At 48.2% G+C, this 23,923-nt stretch overlaps 1 protein-coding gene and 1 long non-coding RNA gene across 2 annotated transcripts; one reads left to right on the top strand and one right to left on the bottom strand.

Annotated features, from left to right (window-relative positions):
- The first annotated feature begins 1,686 nt into the window (after window positions 1-1,686).
- LOC142023980 (uncharacterized) lies at window positions 1,687-11,655 on the top strand. The gene is made up of 3 exons (XR_012648347.1): window positions 1,687-1,823; window positions 6,926-7,085; window positions 10,739-11,655. It is a non-coding gene; the product is annotated as an uncharacterized LOC142023980 (long non-coding RNA).
- MRRF (mitochondrial ribosome recycling factor) lies at window positions 5,398-23,890 on the bottom strand. Its single transcript, XM_075015499.1, has 7 exons — window positions 23,768-23,890; window positions 20,019-20,227; window positions 19,293-19,448; window positions 17,932-18,050; window positions 14,220-14,311; window positions 7,739-7,898; window positions 5,398-5,731 (listed from the first exon to the last, which is right to left on the bottom strand). Exons 2-7 carry the CDS (start codon window positions 20,200-20,202, stop codon window positions 5,654-5,656), a joined length of 789 nt encoding a protein of 262 aa, XP_074871600.1. The 5' UTR covers window positions 20,203-20,227; window positions 23,768-23,890; the 3' UTR covers window positions 5,398-5,653.
- Between the last annotated feature and the right edge of the window lie 33 nt (window positions 23,891-23,923).

Here is a 23,923-nt window from a genome sequence, read left to right as displayed (position 1 = left end):
CCAGAAATGGTGTCTAATCAACACTGAATATAGGTGGCAGAGATTACACTGATACATTTTGCAAAGCTCACTGTCGAAAATGTATGCAAGTTGTAAACTCTGACATGCCAGCCATGAGCTGGTTTATAGCAATCCAGGAAGCACACAATCAGCGCCCGAGCTCGTCCTCGGTACAGAGCAATCTTGGCAGCTCCGCTCGATGACTCACGAGGGGCGCAATCACATCTATTTTGAAGAGCAGTGTTGGTTTTTAACTATGTGGAGAGCTTGCAGCCTCCTCGGAGTTGTTCCTTCCTTTTGTTTCCAGTTTGCACATTGTCTCCGCTGTGGGTTTTTGTGTTTAAAAGGGGGTTGGAATTCACCCTGGGCCTCGCTCCAAAACCCGGTGCTGTCAGTCCCACTGCGGCTTCGAATTCAATAGTATGCACCTCACCAAGGGATTCGCAATAAGCAAGACCACTGATGTTCCTCTGTGGGGCGAAATCAATCCCTTCGGGCACAGACACAATATGAGGCCTCCACATCATTCATATCCTACCTCAATCCACGTCCTCGTCCGAGGTTCTGGATGAGAGGGGATTTCTGTCCCATTCTAGGGAAGGTCTATTACTGGGCCCGTGTCTGGGCTAGGTGAGGCCCATGTTGTCCTTCTGGCACGGGTGAATTTTAGTTTGTCTTTTTTTATTGACTAGAGTGGGAAAGGGTCCAGGTTATTTAAAATCAACACCCCAGTTGTCCTTTCCGAAGCCCAGCAAAACCGGCGCACGTACTGCGGGGAGTGCACACTGCCTCTGCCCAGCGGCACTCGTGCGATCGTGATGCTGTTGCTGGTGGAGCCCAGTATAGGTGCTTTCCAAGCAGAAGGGAGGGCGCAGTCCTTGCCTGGCAAGTCAGACAGGCAGGTAGGGGAAAGGGACAAGACACGTACAGAGCCAGGATGGGAATGTAACAAAATGGGACTTGCACGGTGTAATGCTGGGCTGTCGGAGACTTTTGTGTGGCTAAGGTAAATGGGCTCCTCCATAATGCGTTGATGACACCATGCGGCTGTGTGTACTGCTCAGCTCCTTTCTTCTTTGATGTGCCATATTCCCGTGCAAGCTCTCAGCTGCCTGGCTGCTCACTGTCATTTGTGACTGACTGACCTATCAGACCCTGGGGACAGCCGGGCAGTTCACAGCAGCCAACAGCGTCATGTTCGCTGGCACTCAGGACTCTCATGGTATTGTTAATGTCCCAGTGTTCCTAGTGTGTCGGGGATTTTTGTTTCCCCAAATGCATCTGCTGGCATTTACACATGCTCAGTTGCCTTTTATCTCCTGACAGGGGAGCGAAATCCTGGTTCCATGGAAGTCAAAGGGAAATTTTATCTGTAGCACCTTATAGACTGACAGATATTTTGGAGCATAAGCTTCTGTGGGCAAACACCTGCTTCTTTTGATGCATCTGACAAAGCAGGTCTTTGCCCATGAAAACTTATGCTCCAAAATGTCTGTTAATCAGTAAGGTACCACAGGATTTCTTGTTTTTTGAAGATACAGACTAACCCAGCTGCCCCTCTGATACTTCCCATTATCTGTAACTGAGTCAAGATTTCCCACTGCCTCTATTATTTCTATCTTTGCTGCTTCTTGCAGCAGCTCACAAAGGCTATGTCTATTGTTACTATTTCAGGATACAACTCTGGGGCTACGCCCTGCAGTTGAGATAGCAGTGATGAGTGTTGCTGAGTGCAGAATTCGTTTCTGCAACCCCGCCTCACGAGAGAGGTAGCGGAAACCGCGAAATAGCCGCTGTGTGGATGGCGCCAAGTTCAAAATAAAGTAAGTTGAGATAATTTATGCAAATTGCATAAATTATTGCTAGTTAGGGAGACAGTCTAGACATAGCCTAGGGGCATTACCCAGAGGAAGAACCGAGTTAAAACTTGGGACCAGACTTGGTGGTGTCCTATGCCTTTTGCAGTCTCACATAGAATAAAATGGACATACGATGCTGCTGTATCACAATAATAGCATCTCTCACACGCTGCACCAGTGCAGCGAACCAGGTTAACGTGCAGGGCCCTGGAGGATCAGGCCCCAAGGATCTGACTGTGCTCCCCATTCTGCCCTGGATTTACACACTGGCCTTACACCTGGGAAAGGGAAAAGCAGATCCCTCATGGTTCTGCCCAACCTCAGCATTGCAGCGCGTGGCTCTTTATTGCCTCGGCCACATGTCCAATATGGTTCTGAAAACAAGCCAGAACGGTGATTTCTGCAGCAGCACCAAGGCCTTCTCGTCACAAGCTCACCTCCTGCCATGGCTCATGCCACTCATTTACCTGCTGCCGCCTGTTGTGTACACAAGTGCCTGTGGGAAGCCACGGTTCTGGGGCTGCTCGTGAAGTGCTGCGTCAGAGGCGTTCCTGCACTCCGAAGGGGTACCCCCAATTGTTCCTCTTGCTGGCTGTGCGGAGGGATACCTGCCCGCCCGCCCGCCCAGATGTGTTCGTTATAGGTGCAGGTGTTTTACACTTCTCCTGCTGTTACCATTCTGTTGGGCAAATTCTGCTCTGGTTTGCGCCAGTGTGACTCGGCCCCAACTGCAGTGATGATAGGGGACTTTGCAGGGAGAAGTCGAGCAGCATTTAGCTCGCTGTGCTTTCTACTTCTTCCCTGGCTCCTGGCGCCGTTGTTTTACAAGGGCTTGCTTAGCCTGACCTGCGAAGGACTGAAGAAGGATTGCTTAGCCTAGCCTGCATGACCATTAACTATTGCCACCAATCCCCCAACCCCCTGCGCATGGCTGTGTCAGTTCATTAGCTGAGTGACTCCACCCTAGCACGCCCCGTTCCATGCAAGAGAACCCAGCCAGTGAAGGTCTGTGCCTATGGCGCTGGAACCGCTTCCCCCATTCACGGCCAGATGCTGGCAGCCGTCAGGACCCTGACTTGGGGATTCACTCTTCAAGTGGCTCAAGATGAACTGGCCATTGCCTGAACCGTGCCCAGCATGTCTGGCATTGTTTAGCCTTATGGGTGTAGTTACTGAAGTGGAGCCAGTTGCTGTGGTAACGGGGCTGGTACATTTGTAAGGGTTCCAGGCCGTTCCTCCAGCTAATGGTGCCCACAAACAGGAGCTCCATTAAAGGTGCCTGGTGGGCAGTGGCAGGAGCCCTTGCCGGACCCCCACAATGCCTTTCTGCCCTTGCCAGCTTCCTCGTGAGCACAGCAGAACACCGCGTGAGCAGCCAGCCCTGAAGTAGCTGAGCAGCGTTAGAGGGACCTGCACGTCAGGCTGGGTTTGGCGGTGCTGCAGTTAGCGCAGCTCCCGCTGAATTCCCATGGCTGTGCCACATAAAAACTGATCTAAGAGCTTGGCCACCGTGCCTCGCAGGCATTTCCATGCAGGTATGAGGGGAGCCCTTGCAGCCCAGCAGCTTTGGCGACTGGCATCCGGCATCCCCCCCCGCCTTCCTCCCCCAAAAATCTATTTGATAAATGTCAAAAGAAATGAAGTAATCAGCTGAAAGCAATTTGCTGAGCTGTGTAACCGCCTTGGGCTCACCATTTTCCTTTATTCATTTATCATGATAGACGCGTTGAGCCAAAATACACAAAGCAGAGAAATTGTTGACATGTGGGGCCCAAGTATAGAAAAATCTTTCATTCCCGCCCCACCCCCTGGCCTGTGCACAAAATAACTTTTTTTTTTTTTTTTTTTGGTTGTTTAGTTAAAGACTGCAGAGAACACGGTGCTGCTCAGAACCATCCTGCCTTTGGCGCAGGGTGCCCCCTCATTCATCCTTTCCTTTCGCGATGAAGACAAACCAGGTTCTCAGGCAGTACCTGTTGATAATGAGCGGCAGGAGGCTGCTACAAAGCGTCACCTGCTCAGAGCACATCCTGCTCCCCCAGCCCCAGGCTGTGAGCACAGTCCCCATTGGAAATGATGCTGCTGCAGGCAGGGTCAGAAAAAAAGCGGCTTTCAGGAGGCGTTGAACCAGTGGGTTTTATTTTTTTTGGTGCCGGTACTTGCTGGTACTGAGTGCCAGCACCTTGGCGGCTCCAGCCTTGGGATTGGCTGGGGGTGGGGGGCTTCCTGAGTACTGCCCCTCTGATTTTAACAAAAAAAGACACTGCTTTGAGTGGTCTTTAGGTGAGTGTAGCACTGGCCAAAGCAGCTGAATTAACAACTGCGGGGTTTCAAATCTTCTCTGTATCCGCAAAACTGCTACAGTCCAAACAGCAGAAATCCCCCACCCCCAGTATCCCCCTCTGCTTCTGGAGAGGTGCAGAGTCACCCAGCTTCCCTGGTCTCTCTGCTAAGGGTACCAATGCACATGAGGCTTCCTGTGCACCCCACTCCCCACCAACCAGATGCACGCTGGTCCATTGTGCACGGGCCTGAGCCCATTGCTCAGCGTCACACAGGCACTGAGCTTTGGGGTGTTTGCTAGCTGTAACTGCAGCCGCCTTCAGCCCCTCAGAGCTTTGGGCTGCTTTGCCGAGTGTGCTGCGCCCCGGCTGGCAAGCTGTGCTGGGAGCCTTTGCGTGAACGCCAGCCAGGCTGCAGCCAGGCGGGACATGAACCCTTCTGCCCCGGGGGTGGAGAGACAGGGAACTGCCTGGCCTGTTTGTTTAACCCTCCTCTTGATTTTATTTTAGCTGAAAACTGAAGGCTGGTTCACTGCAGGGCCACAAACAGGCAGGTTTCCCTGATCACTTCCCTCTCCTCCCCCAGCATTCTGGCTGGGGTGGCAGGAACCCCCAGGAGACTGGCAAGGCTCAAGGCAGAGCCCATCCTGCCAGTCCAGCCTTCTGCTCAGGGTGACTGTACCAGCACGGCCGACAGGCACTGTGGGCATGATGTGTGTGCCGGGCTGGCACCGTGTTCCCAGAAGGGGCGGAGCCGTGGGTGGAAGGGGCAGGGCCAACAGCTGTCAGCCCTTAGTGCGGCCCACAGTACGGTGCTGCCCCCCCCACCCACTCTCAGAAGCCCTGCGGAGTGGCAAAGTGACGCTCCTGTGGCGTTTTAAAGGGGCCCAAAGCTCCCTGCTGCTGCCACTGTTCCTGCAGCAGCAGGTGCGCGCTCAGGGCCCCTGTGAAATGCAGTTGCCCTCCTCGCTGCAGTGGGCCTGGCCTGGACTCTGGCTCCTGAAAGCCCTGTGCTTTTTGAACACTCTGATTCCATGGGGACAAATCCACGCAGCGTCCCAGTCCAGTGCATGAATTTCAGCCGAGCCCCCTGGGGCAGATACCTGCAGACTGGATGCCTGGGTGGACGTGCTGTATCTATACCCAGTTAGCTACAGTGATAGAGTTACACCAGAGCAACTGACCCTAGTGTAGACAGGCTCCAATAGAACTTTCATGCAGGGCGCTTAAGAAAGATCTGCAAAGGGGACAGACAGTCACAGATCCTCTTAACTGTATTTTATCCAAATCCAGGAGGCAATGCTTGTATCAATGAGATACAGACTAGATTCCCCAACCCCCAACAGTGATCCTGAGCCCATCCCCTGTGTCATTACTGCCTAACTCTGCTCACAAGGGAGGAGCTAGGCCCCCCTGCCAGTCCTACTAGGCTGCTATGGCCACGCATGGAACATTTCGGACCGTGGTTCTCTGCAGTTCCCTGTCACCACTGTGTTCTGGACCGTGCTGCTTTCAACCCAGGAGCTCCTTGGTCTTCCCTGCCAGCAGCTTGTCCAGCTCTGCTGTCATGTCATCTGCCATTTGCTGGATCTGGAGCAACAGAACATGGCCTGGAGTTAGATCCTTGTGCAGGTGGGACACAGGCAATTCCCAGCACAAAGCCCACGCTCCAAAGCTCATCCCGGGTAAATTCTGGTCTCAGTGTAAACACAGCCACCCCTCTGAAGTCAGTGGACTGTTCTTGTCCTTGGAATAACCAAGACTGGAAGCCAACTGTCTGCATGTGGAAGATCAGAAATACACTTCACCAGAGAGCCCCGAGAGATGCGTCTTCCCACCGACAACAAGATCAGGTGCACCAGGACAGAGAGGTCTGAGCATGAAACAGGATCACCTGGTTTCTAATCCCACCCCTGACACTGTCTCCTGCTCCAGCCTTGGGCAAATCCCTTCTCTTCTCACAGCCGTGAAAAGACAGCTCCTACTTGCAGCACAGGGCACTGCAATGGATGTGGGTGCGGACACTGAATGGCACTCCCTACAGGAGTGCTTGGGGTTAGCGTTATGGGAATTACAGGTTTGAGCACTGTCACCCGCTACGCCCAGTGACCCGAGCAACTCCTCCATCAGCGTCCAGTTCTCCGTTAGCCAAACCTCGTCAGTGGCTGAACCTCCAACACCCCCATGCACCCAGCACTTCTCCTGCTTCTTGTACAATCCCTTCCGTTCTCTGGAAGGCTCCTGGTGAAAAGCCCTGGGCTGTGACTGACCACTTGCTCCATCATGTCCCTCTTTAATAAACCTACCATGATGGGAGAGACTGATGGTGAAACTGGAAGGCAGCAGTTGTCAGAGCCAGAACGCAGCCCCAGCCCCGACTCGCGCTAGCCTTCCTGCTGTTGTAAGGAACAGGTGGCAGCAGCCACGGTCCACTAGTGGAAGCTTTTGCTTTTATTTGCAAATGAGATACCAGACTGATTGACTCCCCTCTGCCATGCAAGCACGGCACTATTCCAAAGCCCAGCCTGGCTCTCTAGTGTCATGGTAGTAAGGCACAAGACAGGCCAAAATTTCAAAACAGCTTCCTGGATGGCACTGGGCACAGTTGAGCAAAAGCCACATGTAAGTGTGCAAAAGGGAATCTGCATGTGGAATACAGGTCAAGGTGGGGGTTGGGCACCCGCCACTGCTATTGCTGTGCAAGTTTCAGGTCCGTACACACCAACCATGCAGGGCTGAGTTAGAAGGGTCTAACTATTAAATGTTGTCCCCCGTTTTCCCCAGGTCAGTGGCAGGTGAGCCTTCCTCATGCTGAAAATCCTCAGCACAAGCAAACTCTACACTGAGGCACTAAGCTCATGGAGGCAAGGGCCATCTGGCTGCTCGAGAAGAACTGAGGTTAATTTATCACACGCTGCCTCTCACCAGCGCTCATGGAACCAATGTGAGTATTGCTAAAGTACCCACAGTAGCAGCGGCTGAGCCCCAGCTGTCAACTTCCAGTACCACAGCCATGTTAGCACGACTGCACGGTTACCTCTACTCGCACTGGCCCCAGCAAGGAAGTCACACCTCTGGGTCACAGTGGTGCCATAGCCATTCCCCCAGCAGTGAGCGTAGGAAGGAGCGCTCTGTGACAAGACTCCTGGTGTTTGCTGCTAGACAAGCAGCAGCTTACATTTAGAGGCCTGAATTCTGCAGGGCGCTTAGGCACATGCCTAATCGTAAGCACACGTAACTGACGGCGGTGAGCTTGACTCAGATAGGAAAGCACACACCTAACTTTAAGCAGTATCTGGCTGAACCAAACGGCAGCTTGCCTGCACACCTCTCCCGCCAGGCTGGTGCTGGGAGGGGACAGAGGAGTGAGTGACACCAGCTGTGGACTGTCTCCCCTGCTCACTGATTGCGAGGGGAAGAACAGCAGCAGCATCCTGGTACGTGCAGCTGTAGCCACCCCGCCCTCCCAAAACGGCATCCCGACCCAGCTCCTAACAAGGGCTCCAAGAAAGTCGCGTTTGTTACCAATGTCTAGCCCAGCTGGGACATCTCCCTGTTGGCTTTGGCCCACAGAGTCCGGGATCACACCCTACATACCTGCTTTTCTACCAACTTAATGGTGTCTTCAGACACGGTGCTCTTGGCCTTCTTCACATGGTTCATTGCGCTGCTCCGCACCTTTCGCAAGGAGTCCTTAGCCTTGTTTGTCAGCTGTTTGGCGAGTTTGGCCAGGCTCTCCCGGTGTTCTCTTGTCACCCTAAAGAGGGAGAAGTACTGGGCGTTAGCACAGGCGTACCTCATCTACTCACTGTGATGTTGTGCGTGTGTGCGGGATAAACTGGCAAGCTGAGAAAGTACAATCCACTGGTCCCATCTACACTGGCCTCTGTCAAACAGTTCCTCTTGGGTCTGGGACGGACACCTTTCAAACTGTCACGTCAGTCTCAGGCAACAAGCACTGCAGTAGCATAGGGATTTGGATCAGATCTTATTACGTTTATGGTTTTCTGTGCAGGGCCTGGAAATCATGCTGAAATGTTTAGGCTTTTCTTTTTTGTGCTGCCAAAGCATCTGTGAGAGTGAGGAGGGAATATCAACCCCCAAACTTGAGAGGCCGAGCTGAAAAGTGTAATCCTGCTGCAAAGCTGTGAAGGGACCAGAGGAAACCCCTCAGCCTCGCCTTGCAACTGGAACCGTCCAAAAAAACATATGTGGGAGCTATACGATTAACAGGGTGAATCTATTTACTCCCACAATGTCCGGTTCATTACTAGCATGTGGGAACCAGGCTGGTACTTCCACTGTGAGCGCATTTAACGCAGTGTTCAGGAAGAGACCACAGTGCAGAAATGGTCATTATTTCTGTTTATTTTTATCCAAATTTAGCAGCCTGGGATTCCAAAGCAGACTTGCCAGTCACAAGCTCCACTCCTCTCAGAAGGCCAGGCACTGCTGTCAACACAGGGAAAACGACTCAGGTAGCTTCTCTCCTTTTTGATCTAGAAAGTGGCATCTAGGAGCATGAGCATAAGAATAGGGCATAGGCACAGCCACTCTCAGAGGCCCTGGTCAACTCACTTAACCTCTCAGTGCCTCACTGTGTGTGTGGGAAATGGGGCTCTGACAGCACCTCCTGTGAGGATTAGTTATTTAGCTAATGTTTTCAAAGTGCCTTGAAGATAAAAAGCCTGATGCCAGCACTGCATAGCGTTAGGGAGAGAATCCCCCTCTGCTAGCAGAAGAGATTGCAGAATAAACATTTCATGTGAGTATTTAGAAATTGACTACAACAGGCTAGGTCACTGCAACGTTAAAGACAAGGCTCGTCCTGCATGGAAAGCAGGAAGTGGGAAGTTAGGGTCCCCACAGCAATGTTAGCTCGGCCTCTGTGTGGGTATTAATTACAAAGAGTCTTTCATTACCCAAACAGTTTGGAAACCTTTCTAGCTTGTTCACAGGCTGGTAAGTCATACTCCCTTTGATTTCTTTCCTCAGCAGCCTAGTTGCTCGAGGCAGACTTTGCAGAGGCTCATTCGTTTGTTTCTACCCCAGGTTGGCAGAAGTGAACAAGGCACTTCCCAGAGCGGCTCATGTAATTATTATGGGGAGTGCACTTAGTGTGTGTGAGAAGTGCAGGATTTGATGGACCCAGAGTCCAGAAGAGACCCAGTGCGGTGGCTGTGCTAGCTGCTGACATGACCCAGCTGTGGTCTGGAGGCAGGCATCTCATCCCCATAGTCCTTTGTCTTCCCTGCTGAGGTCTGCCCACGAGAAGGGTGACTGTGGCTGTAAGTCTGGTAATGGAGATGCCTGGATGAAGGTCACCAGTTTATTCCATACAAAGAAAACATCTGTCTTCTTAGACTCGAGCCTGCATTTGAGCCATTGACACAAGGGTAAGCAACTGTGATGACAACAGCAGTCCTTTCAGGGCATCTCTTCTGGAAATTATGAGCCCGAAGTCTCATTCCCTGTGAAAACAGACACATGCCAAAACAGCACCGAGTGGCCGTACTGGGTCTGATCAATGGCCCATGTAGCTAGGATCCCGTCTTCCAACAGTGGCCAATGCCAAGTGTTTCAGAAGGAACAAATATAACAGCGCAATCATCAAGCCTAGCCATCCTCTGTAGTCCAGTCCCACTTTTTTGGAGTTGCAGGAGTAGGGATGTTGAGAACATGGGGCTGCATCCGTGAGCATCTTGGGTAATTGCAATGAATGGCCCTGCCCCCCCAAGAACATCTCTCATTCGCTTTGGCCCCAGTTGTACTGTTTTCAGGGGAGCATCTCTGTCTGCTGCTCTGAGATTGGAAATCGCTACATGACTCTCTTCACTGACTGCCCCACTGGGCAGTGGGTGTCTTGGTCTGTGGTCAGAGCCCCCCGGCTTGCGGTCGATCCAGTTTGCTGTTCACCTCCCCATGTGTGTAAATGTTTTCTGGGCCCTGCAGAGGGTATCATGTGGCTGCTGCTCCGTTGAGGAAACAGTTGTTTATGCAGCACTGCCAGATTTCCTACGCTTCTTGGCCCAGGCTCACACATCTCATCGGCTGTCGTTATTAATGCCCATTTCTTTTTATCCATGCGCAGTGACAGAGCTTTCCTTGTGGCTTTTACGTTCCGCTGAGATCATATCTAGATTCTGAGGTCATACCACCAGGGATGCCACAAGAATGTCTCTTTCTTTTGGGCAGCTGCTGTTGCTGCTAAAGAATCTATCAATACAAGGCTGCTGGTTTTAAAGGCCACCCAGCTCCTTGAATGTGGGGATTCGGCCACCAGCTCTGCTATTGTCACAGGTGATGTGGGTACATTTGGTTTTGGCTAGGGGAACTGTTGTCCCTGTCCCCTCTTTACAGGTACGTGCTCCTTCTCCACCTCCCTTTCACGCCAGCCCGCGGAATTGGCTCTGAGCTGGGCTGTGGATGCTCCCCACCCTAAGTCCTCCAGCAGGCTCTAGCTGGAGTGGTGCCCTTTCACATCACCCCCAACATGGCGCTGCGAGCCAGGCCCATGCCCTGGCTATTTAAAACCAATCTGTTTAAAAGTGTGCAGGACTCAGACTGCTCGGGATGTCTCCTCTTTGTCTCTTCCAGCCAGTTATGGAAACACGGCCACATTTCGATGCTGTCTTCTGACAGTGAGGCACGTGCACAAACACAGAGGGAAAACAATGCAGGCCACTGTTCATCTCCCCTGGAAGACGCTTTCATCAGGAGGAATGATTTTGTATCGTAAATGCTAGGAATTTCCTGCAGGCAAGAAAGATCAGAGAGAGGTACACGGGCGCCACTGGATTGGTTGCGTGATCTGAGATACATGCTGGAGCTTACTGTGAAAGATGAATTCCCAATGCTAGGTGAGAATAACGTGTTCTTGGTACAATGAAGGAACTACAGTTCAAGATCCCAAAACAACTTTGTTTTCTCAAATGACGTTTCATGAGCCCTTGTGCCCCACACTAAGGACTGTGGGTACTTCTCAATTAAAAACTATTAAAAGCCGAGTCACTGAACTTTCAAATAGCTCTTTGGACTTATATTCAAGTGTACGTAAAAATATTTTTAATTTATAAACAACATCCAGTCTCTCACAAAAGATCTAAAAAGAGAAGGCTCTAAACATGAGGCAATGCCACAAAGGGTAACAATATCCAGTCAGATATGGCTGAGAAATCAAACTGATAGAAATCTTCTCACGACTTTTTAAAAAAAAAAAACTTAAAAATACCAAAACCAAACACAAATAAACATTGCCATGCAGTGTTTGCAACACAAACATTGCAGCAGGCTTGTGCCAGAGGCCAGAAAAGGGAAATTGACATGAAAGTGAAAGTAAACAAAAATAAAGCTGACTAGTCTCCCTTTATTGTCTAAGCTGAAAGGAATGCAAAACCAAAACTAACAGAATAGATAAAGAACAGTAAATTAAGATTCTGAAATAGTTCCACTATAATAATTCCAGGCCACGAACTTGCAACTGGATCTGTGTGGATGCAAAGTTTGACCCATGTGTATCTGGTTGCTGCGTCAGGACTGAAATTACCTGTGTTAAGAACACCACCACCATTTCACAGTAGTTGGACTTCTTAAAAAAAGTACGATTTGTAGCTCAAGAATGTCAGTCAAAGGACAACGTCAAACTTGATCCATCACATTTCTGTGAGGAAAGTATTGTATTTACTATTGGTACAAACAATGCCTAAAGTAACTCTCTCTGTAAAAACAAAAGGAAAACATCTCAAGTGTTTTTTACTAGGCACGTTTGACATGAGTTTTGCATAGTCAGTTTCTCTCTCTTGTCCAGTCAGTGAGTTTTTCCTTTGTAAACGCCATCAGGAAGCAGAAAAAAAAGTTGTAAAACCTTAAGAGAATTTTAAACAACCCAAGACATACTATTTTATAAAAAGCACCTTTATCAAACACTGGATTTTTAAAAAAATGTAATTGTTTTGAAACTAATCAAGTTAATGTTGTCCCTTTTGAAAGACTAGGTGAACCTGTTAATATCTAGTCTTCTCAGAAGAGAACAGGTGGGAAATGGAGATGAATCTGAACTAATGCAGAGACCTGCTGGTCACGTGTCCTAGGTTAGAACTGGCACTGACAGAGAGACCATGTTCTTTTAACCTGGGACTCCTGACCTGCCAAACAGCCAGGAAAAACGAACCTAAGAATGACAGCAGAGAGATCCCAGAGGGGACAGTGAAATAAGTGGGACTGATTTCCTAGTGCTGACAATGCAGGCAGGCAGGCAGCATGACTGCAACTCCTTCCTCATCTGCAGCACCAGGGAAAAAGTGACGGAACGTACACGCTTGCTTAACAACAAATGTTTGTTAAGAGATTTATCCATTTATGGATTTCTCCTCCTCTGTAATTCATATTCGGGGGGACCTAAGAGCCCGTTAAAAACCTAATTACTACGGGATAACCCAAGGTCCTTGGAAATTGTGAGCAGAATAGTGTCCTCCTCTTCTGTCCTGCCATTCCCTAAGAACTGAGGAAGGGGCGTGAGCATAGATTGGTTGGCAGCTAGAAAGAGAACCAGCAAATACAATGAAAAGTCCACACTGCTGCCCTGAAAGCAACAGGGAGCAGCAATTAAAGACATCTGTGTGCAGTACTCGAAACACAATGTCATTTCTTTAAGCTACCGAACACAAAGTCTATTCTTACCCAAAGTCACCTACGTGTAAATATATGCTAAGAATCTAGCAGGGTCCTTATGCCAGTTATTCCAGACCACACACGTGCCCTAATTCACTGGGCTTGAAATGTCAACTGTCTGGAATTTTGCAATATTTATAGCTACCTAAAGTATATATATGTCCCCCATTCCTATGGGACAGTGGTGCTTCACAATCTTTAATAATAATCCTCACTACACTCGTGTGAGGCACAGCAGGACTTTTATACCCCTGTATCAAAGAGGAGCTGGGATACAAAGAGGCTAAGGGACTTGCCTATGGTCAAGGGAAGTCTGTGGTGGCGCAGAGATTTGAATCTAGGTCTCCCAGGTATTAGTTTAGGACCTACCTATGTATCCAGATCTGTGGATGCCGGAATGAATAAAAAAAGAGCTATGCTCCGATTGGCCTGTTGGGGTTTTTATTTTATAATCTGCGTAATTAAATCCCCTATAAAACAAAGACACATCACTAATCTTCAGAACATCCTGCGGGGGCTGGGGCTGTAATATGTACTGATGTCCACCCCTCCCAGCTTCAGCTCTTCTGTCAATGGGGATTTCAACAGGAGATGGATCAGGCCCCAATTCATCACAGGTTCACAGGGGATATCTGCCCATAAGGAGACACGTTCTGCATGTCAGTACAGTGGTTTGTATCTAGAAGAAAATGGAGTTACCTGGGATTTGCACTGCTATAAACATAGGAACTGTTTTACCTACTGCTGTAATGCAGCTGCCTCTGGGGTAGAACTCAATGGCTGTTTAACAGCTCCACAGCCATGCTGCATAGCCGTTTAACAGGAAAAGTGAAAGAAGTAGATAATTACAGGTTTCCTCTCTGCTTCTTTGGCCGTCATTCCCTCCTGCCACTGTTTCATCTCTATTTTAGTGAATCATCACTGCATCAGTGCAGTTATATGCTGCCATAACTCCAGTTATTTACAGTAAAGCAGCGGTGAATCGGGCCTGGAAGTGGGTATTTCAGTTTAGCTCTCTTAGGAGAGCTAGGCCTGCCCATTGCCTTTGATGCCTCGCTAAGTGCTGAGGCCACCCACTGCCCAGCTCCCTTCTGCACAGGAGAAAACTGGAAAATAGCAAGGCAGAGCCCCATCTATCAAAAGGAAAGAGGCAGCAATGCTGGAGAATTTGCAGGAACCTCTAGCTTGACATTTGGAAGTGGTTCCATCAGATATTTCTTACAGGCATGGGTTTTTAAACCCCACATGTAACAGCACGGAAAGCGGCTGTGTCAAGACCTTACAGTAACCATGCATGCTTAGCCTCCAGAGTATATGCAACCAGGATCACAAGTGGAAATCCATGGCAATCCATTACATCATCTCACATAACCATGAATTTACACAGACAGTCATTATAATTACTTACTTAGGAACTGGCACCCGAATTATTATCCCATCTACTTCCGGGTTCAGGTTCATACCACTCTCCCTTATAGCCTTGACAGCTGCAGCTGTACTCTGTAAACCAGATCAAAAGGTACAGGGAATTAGTAAATAATTATTACCAGATGCCAGAACTCTGTCGATAGCTGGCAATCCATCTCACCAGAACATGGAAACACTTAGTTCTGTTACCAGTACGATCAGGAAGTTACATTGGTGCAGAGTGCTTTGATCACATGGAATTGCAAACTACGTCCACTCTTGGTACCAGGGTATTAGGGGGTGGGGAGGGGGAGAAAGCAACAACAAAAGAAAACAGTTTTACTTCTTTGAAACTATTTGAATGGTTTGAGGCAATACAGATCAAAACCACTATAAATCCCCATGGGAGAGCCTGGACTGGGGGAAAGAGAGATGAAAGATTCTCTGCCTTTAAAAATTCCCATTGAATGTTTTACACTCAAAATTGCATCGTGCCAATTCAGAAAAGTTACTAATTTAACTCATGCGGCACTACAGTCAAGTTGGGCTAAATCCAGACATTAGTTTGTGTCTGAGGAATGCAACCATTGTTTTACAACCAGGCTCAGTTGCATTTTTTTTTACATGTCTCATAATTTATGATTAACTTTTTGTAATGTTTCCCCTGGTGGCTGCTGCACGTCAGCATCCTGTGGCTGTGGCGACCTCCTAGTACTGCTCTGAAGGCAAGATACCAGTACACAGGACAGCACTGGAAACACTCTCAGCCCAATACAACAGGTACGCTTGGTAACAGCAAAGTATTGATTCCTACCCAACAGCTTCCATGTCCCGTATTATGGGAGTACACTATAGCCACTGCATCCCCCTTGTCCATGTGCTTATTAGTCTTTTTAACCTTTCCTTGACATGGGCAGTAACAGAGAAGACCTGCACTGATTCTTTTACCACTGTGTTTTCTTAAAATAGTGGTGCTGTTTCTGTTCCTCTTCTCCGATCATTAACTTTAGCTGCAGGCTATTACAACAGGTCATAGTTACAGTGTGCACAATGTATCTGTCAAGGCACTCCTTGAAGCTATGCTGCATTTGCATGCAAAGAAGCATTATATCAATATGGTGTAAAATGCAATCACTAGCATTTAAGAGGACTTAAAAGTTAAGAAATGCTAAAAACACTGAGACCAGAGAAAACCCACAGTAGATTAACTCAGGATTGGAAAGCCATAAACATGTGATGTTAAAGGCCCGGTGTCTGGGCTTTGGGAAGGAAATCCTTAGTTAAACTAATATTGTTTAACATATACATTGGCGGAGACAGAGGAAGGGAAACCAAATACAACATTACCCTCACCCTGGTCCAACAAATGAACTACTCCTGTTAGAAAAAACAAAAAACCTCACTAAACATCTAATTGTTATTTTTCTAAACGCTGCCCATGAGTAAGCCAAATGGGGTCTGGCCCAAGGAGTCCACTTCCAATGTGCTTTTCTCACTTGCTCTTTTGACATGATGTTTATTCTTTCTTTGATGCAATGCAAGCACCAGACAGAGGCTGTAAACAACACATCCAAAGCAATACGTGCAAGAAGTTATCTAAGTGCTAACGCATCCTCACACAGACACGCAGCAGCTCCGGGTTACTGACCCTAAACCTCAGCTAGAGAAGTGGTTACAGCTGGAGTTCATGAGATAAATGGTAGATGGTTTGAGAAATAATTAGATTGGAGTGGTGATAAAGAGAATGAAATTGCATTTCTAGGCATTCGTTTCAAAGCCATTCTCACTTCCTCCTTGCAGACGGGGTGAGCTCAAGAATGACTTATTCAAACCTTCTCATGTGTAAGCTTTGGGGGGTTCAGATCTAGTGGGACCTAGAGCTGAACATCTCACAGGCCTGGGCCCATCTCTCTTGAACATTATCAAGCATCGGATGTGTTTTAAGAAACCTTATGGCATCAAGTGCCCTGTAACAACCTCTTTGGAGTCTCTGCTGGCTTAATTAACTGGGAGACAGCTTTGTAAAATAAAGATAGATAGAGGCTGGCAAACATCCAGCTTGGATCTGGAGCAGCAGCTGATTCCATACCCGCTAACAGTGACTAGTAGGTACAGTACCCTCTGAGACACTTTTACAGTCACTTTTCTGAGCAAAACTCCTTCTGTGGAACAGATAATGGTGGAAACGAAATGCCCAATTTTGCTCCACTATGGGGGGTGCACTGCTTGGTCAGAAATGGACATGCTACTTGCACCAAGAACTTTCAGAGGCTGCCATCGACACATATGGAAGACAAATAACAAGCAAAGGAGTTTCACTCCTGAACCTCTACCTTCGCGTCGTGGTTTCATGATATGGACTATCACATGACAGGAGCTGGGCTGCCATAAACAGCAGTAGGACAGAACTAACCAAGTCAATGGGCGTGCATGTGCGCAGGGGTACTGTCAGACAGATACTGGAAATCGAAAGACCTTTTAGGCCCAGGGCTGGCAGTAATTTCTGCAGTGGGGAAGTGTGGAGACTCCAAGAATTTCGGTAAGTGGTCCTGGGCTGCACTTTTCTATTATATTAAGGGAGGCAGTGTTGGATCTGGAACAGACTTTGGATGCAAGAAGAGGTTCTGGCCTGGGGTAGTGTGTAGAAGGTTGCGGAGAGGGTCCAGGAGGGAAATTGGGTGCAGGAGGTGGCTTGGCTGTGGGACAGGGTGCAAATCAGACTCTGGCCTGGACTGGGAGGCACTTACCATAGGCAGCTCCTAGCCATCAGCACAGCAGGGTACTCAGGCAGGCAGACAGGCTGCCTGTGTGCCATGGTGGCCCTACGCCACTCAAAGCCCTGGCTGCTGCTGGCAAACATGTATCTGCATGCCTCTTGGGGAGAGGGGAGCAGCGGGTCTCTGCCTGTGCCTGCAAGCACTGCCCCTGCAGCTCCCATTAGCCAGAAACCAGCCAATGAGAGCTGTAAGGGTGATGCTGGAATGGGGACAATGTGCAAAGAGCCGTTGCCCCCTCCCCTCAAGTGGTGTGCAGAGACACATTTGCTAGCAGCAGCCTGCTGCACCACTTCTGGGAGCCGCGTGGGTGGGGCTCTACAGGACTTCTAGTGGCCCTGGCCAAGAGGGTCATGGTGGGGTGAAGGAAAATGTTTAGTGAGCTGTATTTGGCCCATGGGCCATATTTTGCTCACTCTTGCTTTAGGCCATGGCAAACCAGAATTCTGCCAAAGCAGGATTTTCCTTTCTGTTATATACTCTGTAGCTTTATTCAAGGCCCTTTGAAATGATCCAAGTGACAGCAGAGCACTAAAAGCTTGCTCACTATTCCTCTTCCCTCCCCCCCAAAATTCTGCCAAATTCAGTACAGCAAGAGTGACATTATAGTGCTGCTTCAACAGTGAGGTACCCAAAACGCAGGACAGCATAAGAGAGTCAACACATACATTCAGTAGTGAAACATGTAGTTCTGCTACTGCGAGATTAGGTAGTGACACTGATGCAGAATGAGGTCAGTAAGAATTGTTCTAGTTCTACTGTGGTAGCATTTGCCCCATTTAGTCTAAAATTTCCTTTGCTCAGTTTCATCCCATTATTCCTACAGTAATTACACTCCTTTAGGTTGTGGAAGAAGATAAAATGCATATGCCTCTGAACTGCTCAATCCCCTTTTCCTTCTATTTTTCACCTTCATATGCTTCAATCATCTCCACTTACCTCTGGAAAACTAGCCATATTTACTATAATGAGCTGAGGAGATTTCAGTGAGATTTGTCCAAGCTGGTTTAATGGAAACTTTCCATCTTTAGTTGTCACAGTTATATGATCAAGAGCCCCTTAAAAATAATCAAAAATAACCATGGTGAGAAAAACTGAACAGCACTGTGATTACAATGTGCATTCATACTCCTACATCTTCACCTGATACAAAATACAGACATTAGAAGACAATATATTTTTAAATGTCTGGTTTTCCCTTGCAGAACAAACCATCCTGTTGTATATATTTATATACCCCACTATGGTTTGCGCAATCCAAACCTTACAGGGTTATGTTAGTGGGTGAAAATGAGAAAAATGAAACTGACTAGTCTGTTTTCATTGCCAGAACAGAAAAGGTAAACAAAGAACATAAATAGTAAAGAGGAAATAAGTATTTAAAATTCTTGCAATATAAATGATCTAAGCTGTTATAACACAAGTAAAGAAGATTTATATGGTTTTTAAGCTGGCGGCATTCCTCTATGCCCCTAGATTCTTTACTAAGTCCCCACAGGAGATGCAGTTCAATGTCTAATCGAAAGTATTTTATTTCACTCTAAGATTCCCCTCAATCTGTGTTCTAGTTTCTGCTACAAAATGTTAACAGGCCAGAAAGCACAAGGGAGCTGGGGCACTTTATCAGTATAATTTAAAGAAAAAAAACCCTGAGGTTAAAATAAATAGTTAAGCCACTGAGCTGCACATTCTAACTCCATTACAGACTGAGTTGGGGGCTGGTGAATGATTCGTATTTGGCCATTGTTTAATGTTAAGCTTTCTCCCTGAAACTGGATACGCCTTACAAATGCATGCATTCAGTGTGTTAGAGTAACTGTAGCTTGGTCAAATATGTTCAAGTTTCTTTATGAACACAAAAAACACTAAGTGACTAGGATTTGTAAAGGTTACTAACCACAAATATGCATCACAGAAAAAGTCTGCATATGCCAGAAACCAGCCCGATGGCAATTTCCAAAAGGCTAATTCAATGGCAATTGGATTTTTCCTGCCCTACTGCACCATTAGCTGACAACTTGCTTCTTCATCACATCTGCAAACAGTTCAGTTAGACATTTCTGACATCTCCCACTTACCAAAGCCATTTTCAGGAAGTTATTAACAAAAATGGATTCTTCCTGGTCAAGCTCAGGGTGAAGAAAGTCTTTAGTTGGGGATTTCAAGGTTGCAGTAACTGGGTGCCCAGTGAGTAACTCAATAAAATCAATTTACAGAAAACTGAAGACACGGATCTGGGCTGCAAAGGCTCAGCGGGTTTATTTATAGACAGAACAGAATTATACGAACAAGCTACTGACCTGGTGAGGTTCTTATATTGAGATTTTTGCCAAAATCTTCCTTGAGACTTTCCATCACTGCCTGCATTTCGTCATTTACTTTCTCTAGACTGATAATATCTTCAACTAAAGCAGCATTTATATTCACTCTGGCTTCAGTTTGCCCTTTACCTTTAGCTGCAAATTGCACACACAGTTAATTTCTGTACCATAGACAAACCATGGTCTCTTACACAGCTATCAAGTTAAAAAATAAAAAGCAGCCATCACAGCTATTTTCAGATCAGTAACTGGAGGTTAGCATAAATTGAGATATATAGTTTAAAATAGGAAATGATGAGCCTGTGATTCAAAATGCAGTTGCATATCATGTTGTGTGTTTTGTAACACTAATTCCAATGTGGCCCATGAAGATTGCTAATTAATGTTCTGATCCTGCAAAGATCTGCAGGGGTGTGGGTGGGCTCTCGTGGGATTCCTTTCAGGATCAGGGACCTTAGTCATGCAAACAGTCTCCTGGATACCAACATGAGTGCTCAGTGACTGTTTTTATCTTAAATTTAAGTGTAGAAGGACTAAAAACACTGGAGAGATTAGAAGAAAATTAAGTTTCCTGTTCATCAAAATTGAGGTGCTTCCAGAGAAGAAGAGGCAGAATGGGAATGTTCATTAAGAGGTAAGCGACAAGCAAAGTAGGGAGACATAATTAGGAATGCCAAATTCGAGTGAAGAGGTTTTTTAATTTACCTTTGGCTTTCTTGGTAGCTAGATGTCTGGTCAGCATTGTTTGGTGTACCATGCACTGCCTGCAGCCATTCAGGACTAAGGCTGTACACCTCAACGGTGCCTGCAGGGGTGGCATTCCTAATCCTGAGAAAGAACTATGAAGCAGGGGAGGCAGCTGACGGAGACACCTTAGTGCCATGGCCATGGTGTACAACTACTCTGTAGTTCACCTGGGAAAAGGAAAAATAGAAGATACAAGTACCATCCTCGACAATTATCTTGTAAAACTGTTTAATGTTACGCTTGAAATGTCAGTCCATGGTAATGATCAGAAGACAATAGGCCTGATTCTGGTCCTAATGAATCATGGCAACTTTGCTGCTGATTTCCGTGGCAGGCTGACTGGACCTGCCGCTGGCTTATATGGCACTGTTACCGGCATCAGCCAAATAGGGTATGGAGGAAGAAGGAAGGAAACTCTAGCCACAGGCTTAAAATACTAGAAGGAATCGAAACCACATTTCAACAAGATGCCCTATTCATACAAGTCAAAGGAATACAGGTTTAACTTTTCCTTTCAATGGCACAAAATTAAGAGTTTAGAATCCCTCAGTCCTCTTCACATTTTAAAATAATGAGGATTATTCATTAATCAAATGGTAGCAGCATTTAGACCAGGACTCCATGGTGCTGGGAAATGTCCAAAGAGTACAAGACCCTGCCCCAAAGAGCTTACAATCAGAATAGAAGACAAGAGACAACATGTGGCTATAGAGAGATGGAAGACTAAAAGATACAATATTTGTCACCATGAGTAATCTCATTATCTGACTCAGCCCCATTGCTGTACAGTACACCCTCGAGTTATACAAGGGTTGCATTCCTTGCAACCACCATGTAACTCAAATTTCATGCAGGTTGGGGGAGATGGGAACCAGGTGGCCACCTGGTTCCCATCTCCCCTGGGCTTGCAGGAGCCAGGAAACTGACCAGCCCACTAGGGCTACGTCTACACGTGCACGCTACATCGAAATAGTCTATTTCGATGAATAACGTCTACATATCCTCCAGGGCTGGCAACGTCGACGTTCAACTTCGACGTTGGGCAGCACCACATCGAAATAGGCGCTGCGAGGGAATGTCTACATGCCAAAGTAGCACACATCGAAATAAGGGTGCCAGGCACAGCTGCAGACAGGGTCACAGGGCGGACTCAACAGCAAGTCGCTCCCTTAAAGGGCCCCTCCCAGACACAGTTGCACTATACAACACAAGATCCACAGAGCCGACAACTGGTTGCAGACCCTGTGCATGCAGCATGGACCCCCGCTGCCGCAGCAGCAACCAGAAGCCCTGGGCTAAGGGCTGCTGCACGAGGTGACCATAGAGCCCCGCAGGGGCTGGAGAGAGAGCTTCTCTCAACCCCTCAGCTGATGGCCGCCATGGTGGACCCCACTATTTCGATGTTGCGGGACGCGGATCGTCTACATGTGCCCTACTTCGACGTTGAACGTTGAAGTAGGGCGCTATTCCCATCCCCTCATGGGGTTAGTGGCTTTGACGTCTCGCCACCTAACGTCGATTTCAACTTCGAAATAGCGCTCCCCACATGTAGCCGTGACGGGCGCTATTTCGAAGTTAGTGCCGCTACTTCAAAGTAGCGTGCACGTGTAGACACAGCTTACGGCTGGTCAGTTTCCTAGTGCCTGGAGTTGGGGGGAGCTGGAACCAGGTGGCAGCCTGGTCCCAGTCTCCCTGCCACTTGTGTGACCTGGCAAACTGATCAGCACTTGGCTGGGCAGTTTCCCAGGTCCTGCCAATGCAGGGGAGCTGGGAACCAGGTGGTTGCTTGATTCCCATTTTCCCACCGCTTGCGGGACCCAGGAAACTGAACAGCCATGTTCTGGGCAGTTTCCTGGGTCTGATAAGTGGGATGGGCAGGGAGCTGGAACCAAGCGGCAGCCTAGTTCCCATCTCCCAGAGGCTGATGGTGAGTTTCCCAGTTCCCAGATTGGCAGGGAGTGGGGAACCAGGAGGCAGCCAGGTTCCCTGCTCCTCACCACTCTGTGAGCCAGGTGCCACTTCTCCCCAGCTGGGGGATCCTGGCAGACAGACAGCTGCAGAGCGGCTTTGAGTTGTGCTTACCTTGCGTTAATGCGAATTAAGTGCAACTCAAAGCCATGCATTTCAAGAGTTTACTGTATATAGCAGGGCTGACAGCCACTGCAAGCTCTGGGACAAGGTTGGGGGGAGGGAGACTGGCTCTCTGCCCTGTGAAAGGACAGGGCTTCAGGTAGAAGGAATGGGGCAGCCTTCTGTGCTGCCCTGACCATGGTGCTGAGTCCCCCAGCCCTCAGAGCTGCAGGGAGCAGTGCTCTGGCAGCAATTCAAAGGACCCCGGAGAAAAACTGCCCTTCGTCTCCCCTTGTCAGAAGGCCTGGCTATACAGAGGAATCATTTCATCCACCATTGAAATGCAGTCACCCCGAGATGCTCAGAAACTCAGGTGATATAAACCTTATAACCTGGCTCCTTACCCTTAAATAAAATCTCTAATTAAACCTTACCTTATCCTCTGGCACTGACTAGATAAATGGCAAGCTTTAAACTGCTTTTCCTAATTCAAACCTTCTACTCACTGCTACTCCTTATATTAGGCAGTAGATTTAAAACAAACAAAAGGAAGTACATAAAAATGTACTACTAACTGGTGGAACTCACTGCCAAGGGATGTTATGAAGGCCGAAATTATAACTGGAGTCATAAAACAATTAGATAAGTTACGAAGGGCAGGTTTGTTTTAGTTTTAAATACACTACTGCCAACCGCAAGCATTCCAATACTAAGAGATTGTCTTTAAAATACGATTATTTAGAACTAGGGAATGTGGGATTCCTTTTACTTGCATTCTTGCTTTTCAACTTCTGCTCTATCGTACTCACAGGTCACACTTTCAAGCATTTTTCCGCATCCCAAAGGGGCCATCAACCTGTCTATAAGCATTAAACAACTGCTGGGTTTCTCTTGTATTCACATGAATCCAGAAGTTGGGACTTACTTAAAAATACCAACTATTGTAAGACATGCCAATAGTGAGAATTAGCAACATAATTATACTAAGGCAGAAAGGCAAAGTAGGATGTGGTGGCAGGTTAGTAAACAGACCACAATGCTGCTCTGTGGTTTAGGACAGGAAGTGAGAAATACACACCCAGTTAAAACATCAATAGGAAATTAGGGAGGAAGAAGATAGTTTCCTGTTTTGAGCTGTGGGGAGGCATTCACACCCTGATGTTAGCAATAAATGTCTTGGGATCACCAGCTGTCAGGAGCTGGGTTTTACAGCTCACCCTGCTGCACCCCAAGCTCAACACATCCCCACTTCCATGACCTTTGCACCCTTTAGATCCGAAATCCAGGCCAGGTGGGCATCTTGTGCTCCCCATGCCCAGTCCCCTCAGGCAAGTCTCACTCCTGACCCAGAGCTCCACCCTTTCGCCCCCATTCCCTGCTCCTGGAGCCCTCCACCAGGCACAGCTCCACCCACTCCCCTCGAGCCCCACCCCCTGCCACAAAGCCCCACCCACTACTCCCTAGCCCCGCCCCTGTTCCCCAGCCCCACCCCGCGCTACACAGCTCCACCCACCACTCCTACGCTCCGCCCGTTCTCCAGCCCCACCCACCGCTCCCCGACGCCACAGCCTAGTACGCAGCCCCGCACTCTCGCTGCCTCCCCTGCCGCCCCTCCACTCTCAGGCCGCGCCCCCGACCTTAAGCCCCGCCCACTGCACTGCTCTGATTCCGCGGCTCGGTCGGCCGGTTCCCGTAGCTGGGTTTCGCGCTTCCACCCACGGCTGGGCCCCGCACGCTGGGCTAACGTCACTATCTGCGACACGTCCTTACGTCAGACGTTTACGTGACGCGTC

Source organism: Carettochelys insculpta, chromosome 21, assembly GCF_033958435.1.
Source record: "Carettochelys insculpta isolate YL-2023 chromosome 21, ASM3395843v1, whole genome shotgun sequence".
In the NCBI taxonomy this organism is placed as follows: Eukaryota; Metazoa; Chordata; order Testudines; family Carettochelyidae; genus Carettochelys; species Carettochelys insculpta.
Note: the sequence above shows the minus strand (reverse complement) of the source record. Positions and strands in the feature narration are given on the sequence as shown.

Bases quoted from the DNA above. Each gene is read 5' to 3' on its own strand.
- MRRF (XM_075015499.1), bottom strand. From the start codon at position 20,202: ATGGCCATGGCACTAAGGTGTCTCCGTCAGCTGCCTCCCCTGCTTCAT. The intron at 19,449-20,018 runs GTAAATTAAAAA...TGCAATTTGCAG, and splicing joins AGCTACCAAGAAAGCCAAAG to CTAAAGGTAAAGGGCAAACT. The intron at 14,312-17,931 runs GTAAGTGGAGAT...TCTGGTTTACAG, and splicing joins ATATGGCTAGTTTTCCAGAG to AGTACAGCTGCAGCTGTCAA.